Raw genomic sequence first — 15179 nt, 5'->3', positions numbered from 1 at the left:
AGCATATGAGATGTTCCAGGAGTTGAAGTTAATATTTCAAGCAAATGCCCGGATTGAGAGATATGAAGTCTCCAATAAGTTCTACAGCTGCAAGATGGAGGAGAATAGTTCTGTCAGTGAACATATACTCAAATGTCCGGGTATAACAATCACTTGATTCAACTGGGAGTTAATCCTCCTGATGATAGTGTCATTGACAGAATTCTTCAATCACTGCCACCAAGCTACAAGAGCTTCGTGATGAACTATAACATGCAAGGGATGGATAAGACAATTCCCGAGCTCTTCGCAATGCTAAAGGATGCGGAGGTAGAAATCAAGAAGGAACATCAAGTGTTGATGATCAACAAGACCACCAGTCTCAAGAAAAAGGGTAAAGGAAAGAAGGGGAACTTCAAGAAGAACGGCAAGCAAGTTGCTGCTCAAGTGAAGAAGCCCAAGTCTGGACCTAAGCCTGAGACTGAGTGCTTCTACTACAAAGGGACTGGTCAATGGAAGCGGAACTGCCCCAAGTATTTGGCGGATAAGAAGGATGGCAAGGTGAACAAAGGTATATGTGATATACATGTTATTGATGTGTACCTTACTAATGCTCCTAGTAGCACCTGGGTATTTGATACTGGTTCTGTTGCTAATATTTGCAACTCGAAACAGGGACTACGGATTAAGCGAAGATTGGCTATGGACGAGGTGACGATGCGCGTGGGAAATGGTTCCAAAGTCGATGCGATCGTCGTCGGCACGCTACCTCTACATCTACCTTCGGGATTAGTTTTAGACCTGAATAATTGTTATTTGGCGCCAGCGTTGAGCATGAACATTATATCTGGATCTTGTTTGATGCGAGACGGTTATTCATTTAAATATGAGAATAATGGTTGTTCTATTTATATGAGTAATATCTTTTATGGTCATGCACCCTTGAAGAGTGGTCTATTTTTGTTGAATCTCGATAGTAGTGATACACATATTCATAATATTGAAGCCAAAAGATGCGGAGTTGATAATTATAGTGCAACTTATTTGTGGCATTGCTGTTTGGGTCATATTGGTATAAAGCGCATGAAGAAACTCCATTCTGATGGACTTTTGGAATCACTTGATTATGAATCACTTGGTACTTGCGAACTATGCCTCATGGGCAAGATGACTAAAACTCCGTTCTCCGGAACAATGGAGCGAGCAACAGATTTATTGGAAATCATACATACAGATGTATGTGGTCCAATGAATATTGAAGCTCGCGATGGGTATCGTTATTTTCTCACCTTCACAGATGATTTGAGCAGATATGGGTATATCTACTTGATGAAACATAAGTCTGAAACATTTGAAAAGTTCAAAGAATTTCAGAGTGAAGTGGAAAATCATCGTAACAAGAAAATAAAGTTTCTACGATCTGATCGTGGAGGTGAATATTTGAGTTACGAGTTTGGTCTTCATTTGAAACAATGCAGAATAGTTTCGCAGCTCACGTCACCCAAAACACCACAGCGTAATGGTGTGTCCGAACGTCATAACCGCACTCTATTAGATATGGTGCGATCTATGATGTCTCTTACTGATTTACCGCTATCGTTTTGGGGTTATGCTTTAGAGACGGGTGCATTCACGTTAAATAGGGCACCATCTAAATCCGTTGAGACGACGCCTTATGAACTGTGGTTTGGCAAGAAACCAAAGTTGTCGTTTCTTAAAGTTTGGGGCTGCGATGCTTATGTGAAAAAGCTTCAACCTGATAAGCTCGAACCCAAATCGGAGAAATGTGTCTTCATAGGATACCCAAAGGAGACTGTTGGGTACACCTTCTATCACTGATCCGAAGGCAAGACATTTGTTGCTAAGAATGGATCCTTTCTAAAGAAGTAGTTTCTCTCGAAAGAAGTGAGTGGGAGGAAAGTAGAACTTGATGAGGTAACTGTACCTGCTCCGTTATTGGAAAGTAATTCATCACAGAAATCAGTTCCTGTGATCCCTACACCAATTAGTAAAGACGCTAATGATAATGATCATGAAACTTCAGATCAAGTTACTACCGAACCTCGTAGGTCAACCAGAGTAAGATCCGCACCAGAGTGGTACGGTAATCTTGTTCTGGAGGTCATGTTACTAGACCATGACGAACCTACGAACTATGAGGAAGCGATGATGAGCCCAGATTCCGCGAAATGGCTTGAGGCCATGAAATCTGAGATGGGATCCATGTATGAGAACAAAGTGTGGACTTTGGTTGACTTGCCCGATGATCGGCAAGCCATAGAGAATAAATTGATCTTCAAGAAGAAGACTGACGCTGACGGTAATGTTACTGTCTACAAAGCTTGACTTGTCGCGAAAGGTTTTCGACAAGTTCAAGGAGTTGACTACGATGAGACCTTCTCACCCTTAGCGATGCTTAAGTCTGTCCGAATCATGTTAGCAATTGCTGCATTTTATGATTATGAAATTTGGCAAGTGGATGTAAAGACTGCATTCCTGAATGGATTTCTGGAAGAAGAGTTGTATATGATGCAACCTGAAGGTTTTATCGATCCAAAGAGTGCTAACAAAGTGTGCAAGCTCCAGCGATCCATTTATGGACTGGTGCAAGCCTCTCGGAGTTGGAATAAACGTTTTGATAGTGTGATCAAAGCATATGGTTTTATACAGACTTTTGGAGAAGCCTGTATTTACAAGAAAGTGAGTGGGAGCTCTGTAACATTTCTAATATTATATGTGGATGACATATTGTTGATTGGAAATGATATAAAATTTCTGGATAGCATAAAAGGATACTTGAACAAGAGTTTTTCAATGAAAGACCTCGGTGAAGCTGCTTATATATTGGGCATCAAGATCTATAGAGATAGATCAAGACGCTTAATTGGACTTTCACAAAGCACATACCTTGATAAAGTTTTGAAGAAGTTCAAAATGGATCAAGCAAAGAAAGGGTTCTTGCCTGTGTTACAAGGTGTGAAGTTGAGTCAGACTCAATGCCCGACCACTGTAGAAGATAGTGAGAAAATGAAAGATGTTCCCTATGCTTCAGCCATAGGCTCTATCATGTATGGAATGCTGTGTACCAGACCTGATGTGTGCCTTGCTATTAGTTTAGCAGGGAGGTACCAAAGTAATCCAAGAGTGGATCACTGGACAACGGTCAAGAATATCCTGAAATACCCGAAAAGGACCAAGGATATGTTTCTCGTTTATGGAGGTGACAAAGAGCTCGTCGTAAATGGTTACGTCGATGCAAGCTTTGACACTGATCCGGATGACTCTAAGTCACACACCGGATACGTATTTATATTGAACGGTGGAGCTGTAAGTTGGTGCAGTTCTAAGCAAAGCATCGTGGCGGGATCTACGTGTGAAGCGGAGTACATAACTGCTTCGGAAGCAGCAAATGAATGAGTCTGGATGAAGGAGTCCATATCCGATCTAGGTGTCATACCTAGTGCATCGGGTCCAATGAAAATCTTTTGTGACAATACTGGTGCAATTGCCTTGGCAAAGGAATCTAGATTTCACAAGAGAACCAAGCACATCAAGAGACGCTTCAATTCCATCCGCGACCAAGACAAGGAGGGAGACATAGAGATTTGCAAGATACATATGGATCTGAATGTTGCAGACCCGTTGACTAAGCCTCTCTCACGAGCAAAACATGATCAGCACCAAGGCTCCATGGGTGTTAGAATTATTACTGTGTAATCTAGATTATTGACTCTAGTGCAAGTGGGAGACTCAAGGAAATATGCCCTAGAGGCAATAATAAAGTTGTTATTTATATTTCCTTATATCATGATAAATGTTTATTATTCATGCTAGAATTGTATTAACCGGGAACTTAGTACATATGTGAATACATAGATAAACAGAGTGTTACTAGTATGCCTCTACTTGACTAGCTCGTTAATCAAAGATGGCTAAGTTTCCTAGCCATAGACATGAGTTATCATTTGATGAACGGGATCACATCATTATAGAATGATGTGATTGACTTGACCCATTTCATTAGCTTAGCACTTGATCGTTTAGTTTGTTGCTATTGCTTTCTTTATAACTTATACATGTTCCTATGACTATGAGATTATGCAACTCCCGAATGCCGGAGGAACACTTTGTGTGCTACCAAACGTCACAACGTAACTGGGTGATTATAAAGGTGCTCTACAGGTGTCTCCGATGGTGTTTGTTGAGTTGGCATAGATCGAGATTAGGATTTGTCACTCTGATTGTCGGAGAGGTATCTCTGGGCCCTCTCGGTAATGCACATCACTATAAGCCTTGCAAGCAATGTGACTAATGAGTTAGTTGCGGGATGATGCATTACGGAATGAGTAAAGAGACTTGCCGGTAACGAGATTGAACTAGGTATTGAGATACCGACGATCGAATCTCGGGCAAGTAACATAGCGACGACAAAGGGAACAACGTATGTTGTTATGCGGTTTTGACCGATAAAGATCTTCGTAGAATATGTGGGAGCCAATATGAGCATCCAGGTTCCGCTATTGGTTATTGAACGGAGACGTGTCTCGGTCATGTCTACATAGTTCTCGAACCCGTAGGGTCCGCACGCTTAACGTTCGGTGACGATCGGTATTATGAGTTTATGTGTTTTGCTGTACCGAAGATAGTTCGGAGTCCCGGATATGATCACGGACATGGCGAGGAGTCTCGAAATGGTCGAGATATAAAGATCGATATATTGGATGGCTATGTTTGGACATCGGAATGGTTCCGGGTGAGTTCGGGCATTTACCGGAGTACCGGGAGGTTACCGGAACCCCCGGGGAGTCAATGGGCCTTATTGGGCCTTAGTGAAAAGGAGGAGGAGGCGGCCAAGGTGGGGGCGCCCCCCCCAAGGCGAATCCAAATTGGGAGGGGGGCCGACCCCCCTTTCCTTCTCTCCTTCTCCCCCTTCCTTCCCTCTCCTACTCCAACTAGGGAAGGGGGAATCCTACTCCCACCGGGAGTAGGACTCCCCCCTTGGGCGCGCCGAGGAGGCCGGCCCTCTCCCCCTCCTCCACTCCTTTATATACGGGGGAGGGGGGCACCCCATAGACACACAAGTTGATCATTGATCTCTTAGCCGTGTGCGGTGCCCCCCTCCACCATAATCCACCTCGGTCATATCGTTGCAGTGCTTAGGTGAAGCCCTGCACCGGTAGCTTCATCATCACCGTCACCACGCCGTCGTGCTGACGAAACTCTCCCTCGACACTCTGCTGGATCGTGAGTTCGTGGGACGTCATCGAGCTGAACATGTGCTGAACTCGGAGGTGCCGTGCGTTCGGTACTTGGATCAGTCGGACCGTGAAGACGTAAGACTACATCAACCGCGTTGATAAAACGCTTCCACTTATGGTCTACGAGGGTACGCGGACAACACTCTCCCGCTCGTTGCTATGCATCACCATGATCTTGCGTGTGCGTAGGATTTTTTTTGAAATTACTACGTTTCTCAACATAGCAATCGTCATGTGTAAGGAGATCCATAGAACCAACATAGCTCATCGGATTGTTAATCGTCATCAACATCTTTCATTAGTCTTAGTTATCTAGTTGCGTGCTACCGGAGCCTCATCTTTGGACTTTCGTACTTGCTATTCGGTTTGGCTCGGAAGAGTATGTTATGTTGTTATTCCCATTCTCAGCTTTATTAGTTCCTATGGTACTATAGTATTAATCTGTTACAAGCGCAATCATGCCGCTTATCATGAAAAAACGGCTTTTTGATATAGGAGCAGTCGCCATCGCCAAAGGTACTTTGGTCTCCTCGCCTCCGGTAGCCACCTTGGCGCTGAGACGTGGGAGGACCTCCGATTTTTAAGAGTTTTGTGGCATCTAGTGGTGATCTAGGTTTGTATGAATAGAGCTACTCTTGTTTTTTTGGTGCCATAAAGCTAAAGAAGTTTGTGTCCTTACATATCCTATTATTCGGATATAATGAATTTATATTATTGCGTCAAGTTTTCTTTGTGGGGTTAAAATCTTTTCTTGACATCATGATAAAGATATTGTGTTTCGACGACCCGCGCTTCTAGGATATCGTCACTGGCTCAAGTATGTACATAGCTCAAGGCTTTGTGTCTTTTTTGGATGGGAAACTCAAGGGGCTTTCAAAAACTGTAATCAAGTTTGTGTGGGTGAAGGAGTGGCAACATTGTTGCACTAGTCTAATTGTTCTTTCCTTACTAAATACTTAACAATTTTTCGTGCTGCAAAGATTAATACCACAGAGAAGATGTTTTCCAAAGACACCATTGTAATTCTTAACCATATGAGTCACATTGTATTATTTTCTATTATTAAATAGTGTCAACCCACTGTCTATTTTTTTCTCCTCATACAACCATGCCACATCATTAAGTTATGCATGTGGTCATAAATATATCTTTTTCCTCTTCATGTAAACATGCCACATCATCAAATCATGCATGTGGTTATAAGTTATAATTTGTGCACTAATCTACCCATTGTTTCACTATATTTCGTATAGACATAAACGGTATATACATTGGACGCTTAGAGCAAATATATGTAGATCATATTACACATTTTTGTTTAAAATGACACCACGTTTACTCCAATACAATAGTTTCTATTTTTATACATTATGTTGTCAAATGCTTCATATAATTTATTGTTTTTGAAACATAAACCGAGAGCAATCCTAAATTTGTTTCTGTAAGTATTTTCCACATATTTATGCATCTATTTATCATGTTTCCCGCAGCAACGCGTAATGCTTCACTACTCCCTCCATCTCACAATGTAAGACGTTTTTTTTTTGAAATAACATGTAAGACATTTTTTTGTCACTAATACATTATGGAACCGATGAAGTAGTTTTTCTAATCTTAAAAACCAAAGCATTGTACGTGTAATAATCATGAGCATGAATCTAAGAAGAAGAAGAAAACTCTGTTACATGGGTAAAATTGTCAAGAGCGACGACTGCCACGGCGCAGAAGCGTCGGATCCGGCGCTAACACCCATCACCAATGCGGCCGCCGCGCACGCTTCCGCTGCCGCACTTCACTCTCCCGCCGCTTGCCGGCGAGGACCTCGCCTTCGTCACCGCCCTCCGCTCCCACCTCTCCTCCTCCCCGGAGCTCGCGCCCTCCTCCCTCTCCCGCTTCCTACCCCAACTCAACCACCTCCGCCTCTCACACCTCCTCCTTTCCCCGCCCCGGGTGCCCCACGACGTCCTCTCCTCCCTCCTCCCCTCGCCGCCGCCCCCGCTCCCCTTCGCCCTCCTCCTCCACGCCCTCACCCCGCGCCGCTCCTCCGAGCTCCTCGCCTCACTGCTCCCCTCCATCTCGCACCACGCCTTCCCGGAGCTCCTCCACCACCTCATCTTGACCGCTCGCCTCGCCGCCGGGAGCCGCGGCACCGGCGCCGCAGTGCCGGCCGTCGAAGTTCTCTTCTCTGCTTGCGCGCGCCGAAACAAGCTCTCTCAGGCCACGCTCACCTTCCGCGCCATGCGTGCGCATGGCCTGCTCCCGCGGGTCGAGTCCTGCAACGTCTTCATCTCCGCGGCGCTCCGCCTGAAGCGCCCCGAGATCGCCGTGTCCTTCTTCCGGGAGATGCGCCGGTGCTGTATCTCGCCCAACATGTACACGGCCAACATGGTGTTGCGGGCCTTCTGTGCCTTGGGGCGGGTCGCCGACGCGGCCACGGTGCTCGATGAAATGCCGGATTGGGGGGTTGATAGGACGGTGGTCAGCTTCAACACGCTGATCGCAGCTTATTGTAAGGAGCATGGTGGTCTGGAACATGCGCTGGAGCTGAAGAAGAGGATGGAGCTGGAGGGGCTAGCGCCCAGTGAGGTGACCTATAACACGATCCTCCATGTGCTGTGCAAGGAGGGAAGGATGCAGCAAGCGAATCGTTTGTTGAGCGAAATGAAGGTGAAGAGGGTTGTGCCGAACACAGTGACATACAATACTCTGATTTATGGGTATGTCATGCATGGTGATAATGGCACAGCGTGGAGGGTTCATGAAGGGATGGTTAAGAATGGAGTCGAGCTTGATATCATAACTTACAATGCGCTCATTCTTGGTCTTTGCCGGGATGGGAAGATAAAAAAGGCCGTGCATTTGTTTCAGCAGCTTGACAGGTCCAAGCTTGAACCGAATGCTTCAACTTTCTCAGCGTTGATTCTTGGGCACTGTAAGGCGCAGAATTCAGAGCGAGCACTGCAACTGTTGAATGTGATGAAAAAATCTGGCTTCCATCCGAATTACGACACATATAAGATTGTTATATCTACTTTCTACAAGAATAAGGATTTTGAAGGAGCAGTGGATGTGATGAAGGAGCTTCTCGAGATGTGCATGGCTCCTGACAAGGCCTTATTGCATGAATTCTTTGAAGCCCTCTCAAAGGCTAAAAAACTCCACCTAGCAGAAGGTCTGCAGTTAGCTGATAAAGGTGGAAAGTTTATTCCATCTATCTACTATACTGGTGATTACAGGAACAACGGCGAAGAGAAAACTGCATGTTAACATGCAGAAACCTCAATGAGGCCTCATTAGAATGTACGATTGGTTTGTTTGGAGAACAATAGAACTTAAATCCTTCTGCTTGTACAAATGTGGAATTTGTGTTGACACATGCCTATGAGCGGTTCTGTTTGGGTTAAATGAAGACAACCTGACAATTATTCTTGCCTGTAGGTAGCTGAATTGCTTAATCCTGAGAGAAGATGACTGTAGCAAATGGAGTACTACATACTGCATACTACATGTCTACACAAAGATGTCAACCAAGAATTCTTCATAATCAGATGCTTATGGAGTTACAGGCTTGCACTTTTCTTGGAACAACTTGTGTTATTCCATTGACAGAGTATCCGATGAAACTCCACTAGTGGAAATTTGAATTGATTTGTGCTGGTTCTAGCACCAGCACCATATCAGATAGTGCTCACTTCAAACATCTTCTTGAAACCATCTAAAAGGCCATCTGTTCGGCTGTTCAAATTCAAATTCAGTTTGTATTGGAGGAAAATTTCTGCAGGCAAAGCAGTTGGCACTGACTTCCCCATTTTCTTCAGTTTTTGAACATGGCTTATAAGACGTTGTGGTTCTCCTCTTTTATACGCCTCTCCACACAATTTTGTTTGAATATGTATTTTGTAAGAGATGTTTGATAAACTAACAATTACCACAAAAAAGAAAACCATTGTGCATGAAGATGACAGATACAATATCTCTATCAACTATTCAACTGTGAATTTTCATGATGCACAACACACTCAATATAGTAATATCTCCATGACAAAGATTAGTTACTTACGTAGCTATATTTGACTCCTGGTTTGTCTATTAAAGGAAAATGTTAGTAGTTTTCAGCATTTCCATTATGGCAGTCATCCTGTTTTATGGTGATCAGCATAGTACTACCTTATTTGCCTTCACATGCATAATTCTACATTCTGTTGTTTCAGCTTGAGTATATTGGAAGCAAGCACAGGCACTAAATTCTTAAAATGCACACGTAGGTCCATATACCCTTCCCATTCTGGCATTATTCTCCATCTTCAAGATACTGTAAATATGAATTTACTGCTTTTACACAAGATTCCTGTTCCCATCGTCTGAGTATGTCATTGCCAGGATTCAGTCTTTTGCCTGACAGATTGTAAGACTGAAATTTAGCCTCAAGTTTCTTCTTATGCCGTACTGAAAAGGACTGGCCTAAACACATGGATGCACTATCTGTATTTAAAATATTACTAGGCGTTACCTTATTCTCCAATCAAGCTAGTTGGTAGATACTCTTTCTAACTAACGCTGAAATTTTTTGACAACAATTTTCTCAATGAAAAATGAAGTATCAGGGCACAGAAGTCCATAGGCAACAACACTATCGCTGTTTCAGCTAAAGTCAATGTGAGCATGGCTAATCCAACTGCAGTCACGAAGCTACAGATTAGATGCCCAATGGTGTTGCGTCCGTCAGTGGCATGCCAATCTTTCTCCGTTCTGGTATGGCTTATCTTCATGTTTCTCTTTCTTTCCCTTTTCTGCATAACTAGACCACGCTATAGAGATGCAAACATGATATCTGAACAATAAATGCAACATCACTTGGATTATTACATCACTTAGGAGACAATGCATTGGGGTGGTTGTCTCTAAAAATAATTCACCATTTCGAATGGCGCATTACGAGCCAATGCGTTGAGAGTGCCGTTAATGCCAGTCTCAGTTTTTCCATTTCTAATACAAATCGTCTCGTGCAAAAAATAATAAATTAGTAGGCAGTAGCCCTGCCTCCTTTTCAGCTTAATTAAAAACTGCCCTGAGGACAGCTAATCAATCCCATGAGGCCAATACCAGTAGAGTACTAGCACCACAATCACCCAATGGCATGCACAGCAAAAGTACAAACCAGCATGGGAATCTTGAGAAGCTAGCTAGCTAAACACAGAGTCCAGAGGCAGGTATGAGGCTACTCGAACACGGTGCTAACTAAACAGAATCCATGCTTGGCAGCATCTTCCACAGATTGAAAACCACGTGCACCACTAGTCCATTTAGTTAAATCGCGGCTTCAGTAGCTCGCATGGCCAAATGGACGGCCATTAAACTAGCTGGTCATCAGCTCACGGCCCCGCCAGGAAGGCAGAGGCAAATCCTGGTTACATCACCCTATTATATATACTTATTTGCATTAAGCAAGATCTGGGAGCTTGTAAATATTCTTCCCATAGTCATGGTATGCGAAAACCAAGGCCGGGGAGGGGGCAAGGATTCAGAGCTGTGTAAATATCATGACCTTCACTTACTTGCCAGCTGTCTCTCTGCAATGCACTTGACCAGCTATAGAGATATGCACATACTGACATATTCACAGGTACAGCAGGATACTTGATAATGACTGAATGAGAAGAGCACATGCGAGGAGAAGATACGGGACGAGAAGGCATGTTGTTACTGCTTGGATCGCGAGGATTGTTGCTCACGGTGGTCGTCAGTTCGTCAGATGTGTGCTGCCGTCCAGGATCAGCAAGAGAAATTGCCTCTTCTTTCAGGTCGTCTATAGATACACACACATACCCTGTTTGCTTGCGATCTGGTGCGATGAGAGGCTTTCAGAAACAGTATTGCTACATCTAGTCTTTTTTTTTTTTTTGCGAATTTGCTACATCTAGTCTCGGTTGCTACTAGTATATTCGTTTCTTACACTGAGATCCATGCAAAAAAAAAATCAGTTTTTTTTCTTACATGTTATGTCACTTGACTAAGACCTAGCCACACCTTTTGAGAAAGATTTGAAATAAATTTTAGACCACTCGTGTATCAGAACAAAGTGCGGCAAATGAAGAAGAAACTACGGTTTATACTCAGAAAGAAGAAGAAGAAGAAACTACAATTTGATTTCCCCCGCAAAAAAAGAAAGGAAAGACCGAGCATTATGTTTCTGGGGATACTACTTACAAGTGGTGGATAATTTGCATCACAGAAGAGTACGTGCCGGTCACAGCCACAAGCGCGCCCAACGCCAGTATCCCGAAGATCGCGGCGGCCTCCATGGCGGTGCGGCTACACTTCACGGACGGCGCCCCGAAGATCCTGAGGTAGCAGACGCATGGCAGGAGCATGCACACGCCCACGCTGAGGAAGGACCCCACTAGCGCCATGAGGTAGCCGAAGAACGGCACGGCGATCGCCACGGCCACGGTGCTGAGCACCAGCAGCGTCCTCACCGCCACGGGGACCGCGGAGCCCTGGCCTACCGCGACACAGATCCTCTCCTCGACGACCGTCGCGATCGGCGTGACCATGAGCGCGTACTTGGCCAGCGGGTTCACCAGCGTTGTGTATATGGCGATCTTGGAGCTGAGCCTCGCCGCCGGCAGGTTGAGCGTCACCTGGGACTGCACGCCGTCGCCGTACATGAGGTACCCCAGCACGGCCATCGAGCCGTAGTTGAGCGTGCACAGCACGAAGCATATCGCCAGCATCTGTTTAATTAGGAAGACAAATACTTGGATCTCACGTTTGGTACAGTATATTTTAGGATTATAATAATTGTCCACTCTTCACTCTTCAGCAGCATATCGATGAGGCTGAGGCGAGTACCTTTGGGAACTGGGACTTTTGCTTCATACATGTGTACAGCGTCGGGAACACGGCGTGGCCGCAGTAGCAGAAGGTGTACAGGCCGAGAGCGGTGGGGAGGCCGGCGAGCCGCAGCGGCGTAGTAGTGCCTCTCCCGGAGAACCCGACCCCGTCGACGGCCGCCACCCAGAGCACGCTGAGGACGACGACCAACGACGCGAACACGCCTGCTGCGGAGACGTACGCGAGCACGCCCAGACTGCGCAGCCACGTCGTGGGCGCGACCATGAGCGCGACGAGCACGACGAAAAGCTGCTTCCCCGCGAGCGACACGGGCCCCAGGGCGACGCTGGAGCCCGGGAAGAGCTTGTCGAGGTTGTCCCCGTCGAGGATGAGGAAGCCGACGGCGACGAGGTAGACCTCGGCGTACAGGAAAGACGACACGAGCAGGCGGCCGGGGGAGCCGAAGGCGCGCTGGCCTATGTCCGGGTACGTCCGGATTGCCGGGTCGGCGTCCATGCAGCGCCCGACGAGGAGGCCGGTGTACCAGCAGGCGGCAGCCACGGCGGCCAGCAGCAGCAGGCTTAGCCACCCACCCTCCGACAGCGCGTAGGGCACCGACAGCACCCCAACACCTACACTCATCGGAGCGTCGAACAGTGTCAATCCAACGAAATGTACATGCGAAACCAACGGAAGGAAAACCATGGATGATGGATGTGGAGGCACACCTGACAAGGCGTTGACGCCGTTGAGGCAAGTTCGCACGAAGCTGGCACTGCCGTCGTTCCGAGCCCCCTTTTGCGCCGCCTGCTCCGGCCGCGCAGCCTCTTTCCTCCCGAGAAGCGGCACGGCATGGCTCATCGGGACGGGGCGACCCGACCGTGTGCTCACAGCCTCACATTTATGATGAGTACTACTCCCACGCTGGAGTGAGCGCCAACAACGATAATGCTTTGTTTATGCAAGTGGCCGGAGAGAGCTCCGGGCGTAGATTCCTGAAGTTCCCTTAGAGGTTAGTTTTTTTTTTTCATGCGGTAAGATTTAGTGTTATGTGCTTTAGATATATGCAAGGGTTCAACGATGACGACTATGGCTTCAGGGCGCTGGTCTTTATAAGCACGTACATAAAGACTTCGCGGTTGTCATCGATAAGGTCAAACCGACTTCAGTAAGACGATGGCCACAACGGCACGTCGGCGGCTCGTTCTTGCCGTAGCCAGGGGCGTAGGCAGGCCCCAGGCTATCAGGGCGATGGCCGGGACGCAGCAAGCAATCCCTTCGTTGATTGTAGCAACATCGACGCATTGTAGCAACAGTACTGTAGATATAAGGTTGGTCTGGGGCTTAGGTAGATCCTAGCTACGGCACTAGCCGCAGTAGTGGTTTTAGAATCTCAATGTAATTTTTGTTATGTTTAAGATGCTTGTGGTGATCTTTTATAATAAATCTGATGCTTTTCGAAAGAAAAGAAAATGGCTGGCATACGAAAATGTTTGGCCCACGAAACACTGGATGCATGGGGATTACCAAAATTTCACACTCGCGTGTTAGTGTGAAACGTTAACTAAAGCATGCACGCGAAGCATGTGTACAATGGGAACAATGCGAGCATTGCATCATAGTTATCGTAACAAAAACTCGCGAACTCACGCAATCCATATGGCTCATTGACCGGCTTCTCACGTCTTTAGTACTCCCTTCCTTCAAACGGAAATATAATCGGGCATGGATTTTTAGTCTTCAATATAATTAGTGAAACATGTGTAATATGTCATAAAAATATATGTTTAATATTTCATTCAATGATAATAGTTTTTGTGACATTAGTCAAATTGAAGACCTAAAATTCCATGTCTGACTTATATTTCAGTCTAGCTAAGACATTGGAACAAAATAGTACTAAATTTCCTTGGCTGATTTGAGAGGGCGGTTTGGATTTTCGAAACAATTTGCAAAGCCTCCAATCTACCTTAGAGTCTCTAGCTAACTCTTCATGATTATCTAAGACACTCAGCGAAAATTAAAGAGCATGTTTCTTGATCCATGTCCAAAGGAGAGAAATAGAGCAAATTGGTTTTAGAGTTTCAATTTGCATTGGGCGAATTTCTCATAATCCATCTCTAGTGTGAAGAGAAATTGATCTCTGTGTTTACTGGTGTACTAGATTTTTAATATATATTTCCTCCATTCAGAAATAAATGATGCTGAACGGAGGGAATAATAAATAGACAGCTTGCACTAGCCAAAATGGTAAGAGTCGAGTGTCACTACTAGAATCTTGTCTTTTCCCGAGTTCCGATACTTCACCGAGTTCATTCTACCTGGAACTTGGCAAACTTCGCTCTGCCAAGTTCTCACTAAGATTGGGGTTTTTCTTTTATCCTTTTTGAGAGAATGTCGGCACTTTATTGATTATGGAACATCATTACAGAGTACTATCAACATAAATATTACACATGGAGTGTTCACTACTACGAGCTAACATATGTGCCATCTAGAAGAGGCCAAGGAGACATCGAGGTACATTGCCCGTGACAAGAAGCACCTGGGGAACGTTGGTACCAAAAAATCAGATGAACATCCCCAAAGAAGACGCCGAGGGTGGGAGGACGTAGCACCGGTGAGGGTGTTGGATGGCCTGCGGGGATGGAATGGGAGAAACACCTCTGAGGAGGAAAACAACATCCATAGACGTCGTCGTCGCCAGCAACGGCCAAGGGCTTGCGCAACTTCCGTTGAACCGTCCTCCCGAGGCACTGATGCGTGACCACCATGTTGAGGCAGAACAACCACCGCTCTTTGCCACGAGAAAACCGTCGGCCACTGTCAAGACACCAAGCGAAAGTCGTCCTGGGCCCCAAACCGACGACAGAACCACCAATGGACAGCGGACACAGGCTTGCCTGGCCCCTTGGTCAAGACCACCCATCTGGCTCCACGGTCCCATGCTGCCAACCTCCGGATTGCAGGCCCTCGGGAAGCAAGCCCCCGGCACAAGTCCGTCCGAGGCGGCCACCGGCGCCTCAGGCCGCGACCACCTCAAAAGGTAGGTGGCGTCCACAACCCCACTAGTTGTGACCTCCAACCTAGTCAAAAGCCATGCTCGAC

General features: G+C 45.9%; 2 protein-coding genes across 3 annotated transcripts; one reads left to right on the top strand and one right to left on the bottom strand.

The window, feature by feature from the left end:
• The first annotated feature begins 6764 nt into the window (after positions 1-6764).
• LOC109753894 (uncharacterized) lies at positions 6765-9180 on the top strand. 2 transcript variants are annotated; one of them, XM_045233111.2, is made up of 2 exons: positions 6765-8430; positions 8676-9180. In XM_045233111.2, the coding sequence occupies exons 1-2, from the start codon at positions 6996-6998 to the stop codon at positions 8681-8683; spliced, it is 1443 nt and encodes a 480-aa protein (XP_045089046.1). In that variant the 5' UTR covers positions 6765-6995; the 3' UTR covers positions 8684-9180. The 2 variants fall into 2 exon arrangements, with proteins under 2 accessions (XP_045089046.1, XP_020168404.1); XM_020312815.4 differs by having other exon boundaries at positions 6920-8537.
• Positions 9181-11265: 2085 nt separating this feature from the next.
• On the bottom strand, positions 11266-13029 carry LOC109753893 (amino acid transporter AVT1I). The gene is made up of 3 exons (XM_020312813.4): positions 12800-13029; positions 12090-12703; positions 11266-11971 (listed from the first exon to the last, which is right to left on the bottom strand). Exons 1-3 carry the CDS (start codon positions 12930-12932, stop codon positions 11441-11443), a joined length of 1278 nt encoding a protein of 425 aa, XP_020168402.1. The 5' UTR covers positions 12933-13029; the 3' UTR covers positions 11266-11440.
• Between the last annotated feature and the right edge of the window lie 2150 nt (positions 13030-15179).

This window comes from Aegilops tauschii, chromosome 2 (assembly GCF_002575655.3).
Source record: "Aegilops tauschii subsp. strangulata cultivar AL8/78 chromosome 2, Aet v6.0, whole genome shotgun sequence".
NCBI classification, from domain to species: domain Eukaryota; kingdom Viridiplantae; phylum Streptophyta; class Magnoliopsida; order Poales; family Poaceae; genus Aegilops; species Aegilops tauschii.
The sequence above is the reverse complement of the archived record's forward strand: the minus strand, read 5'-3'. Positions and strand labels throughout refer to the sequence as shown.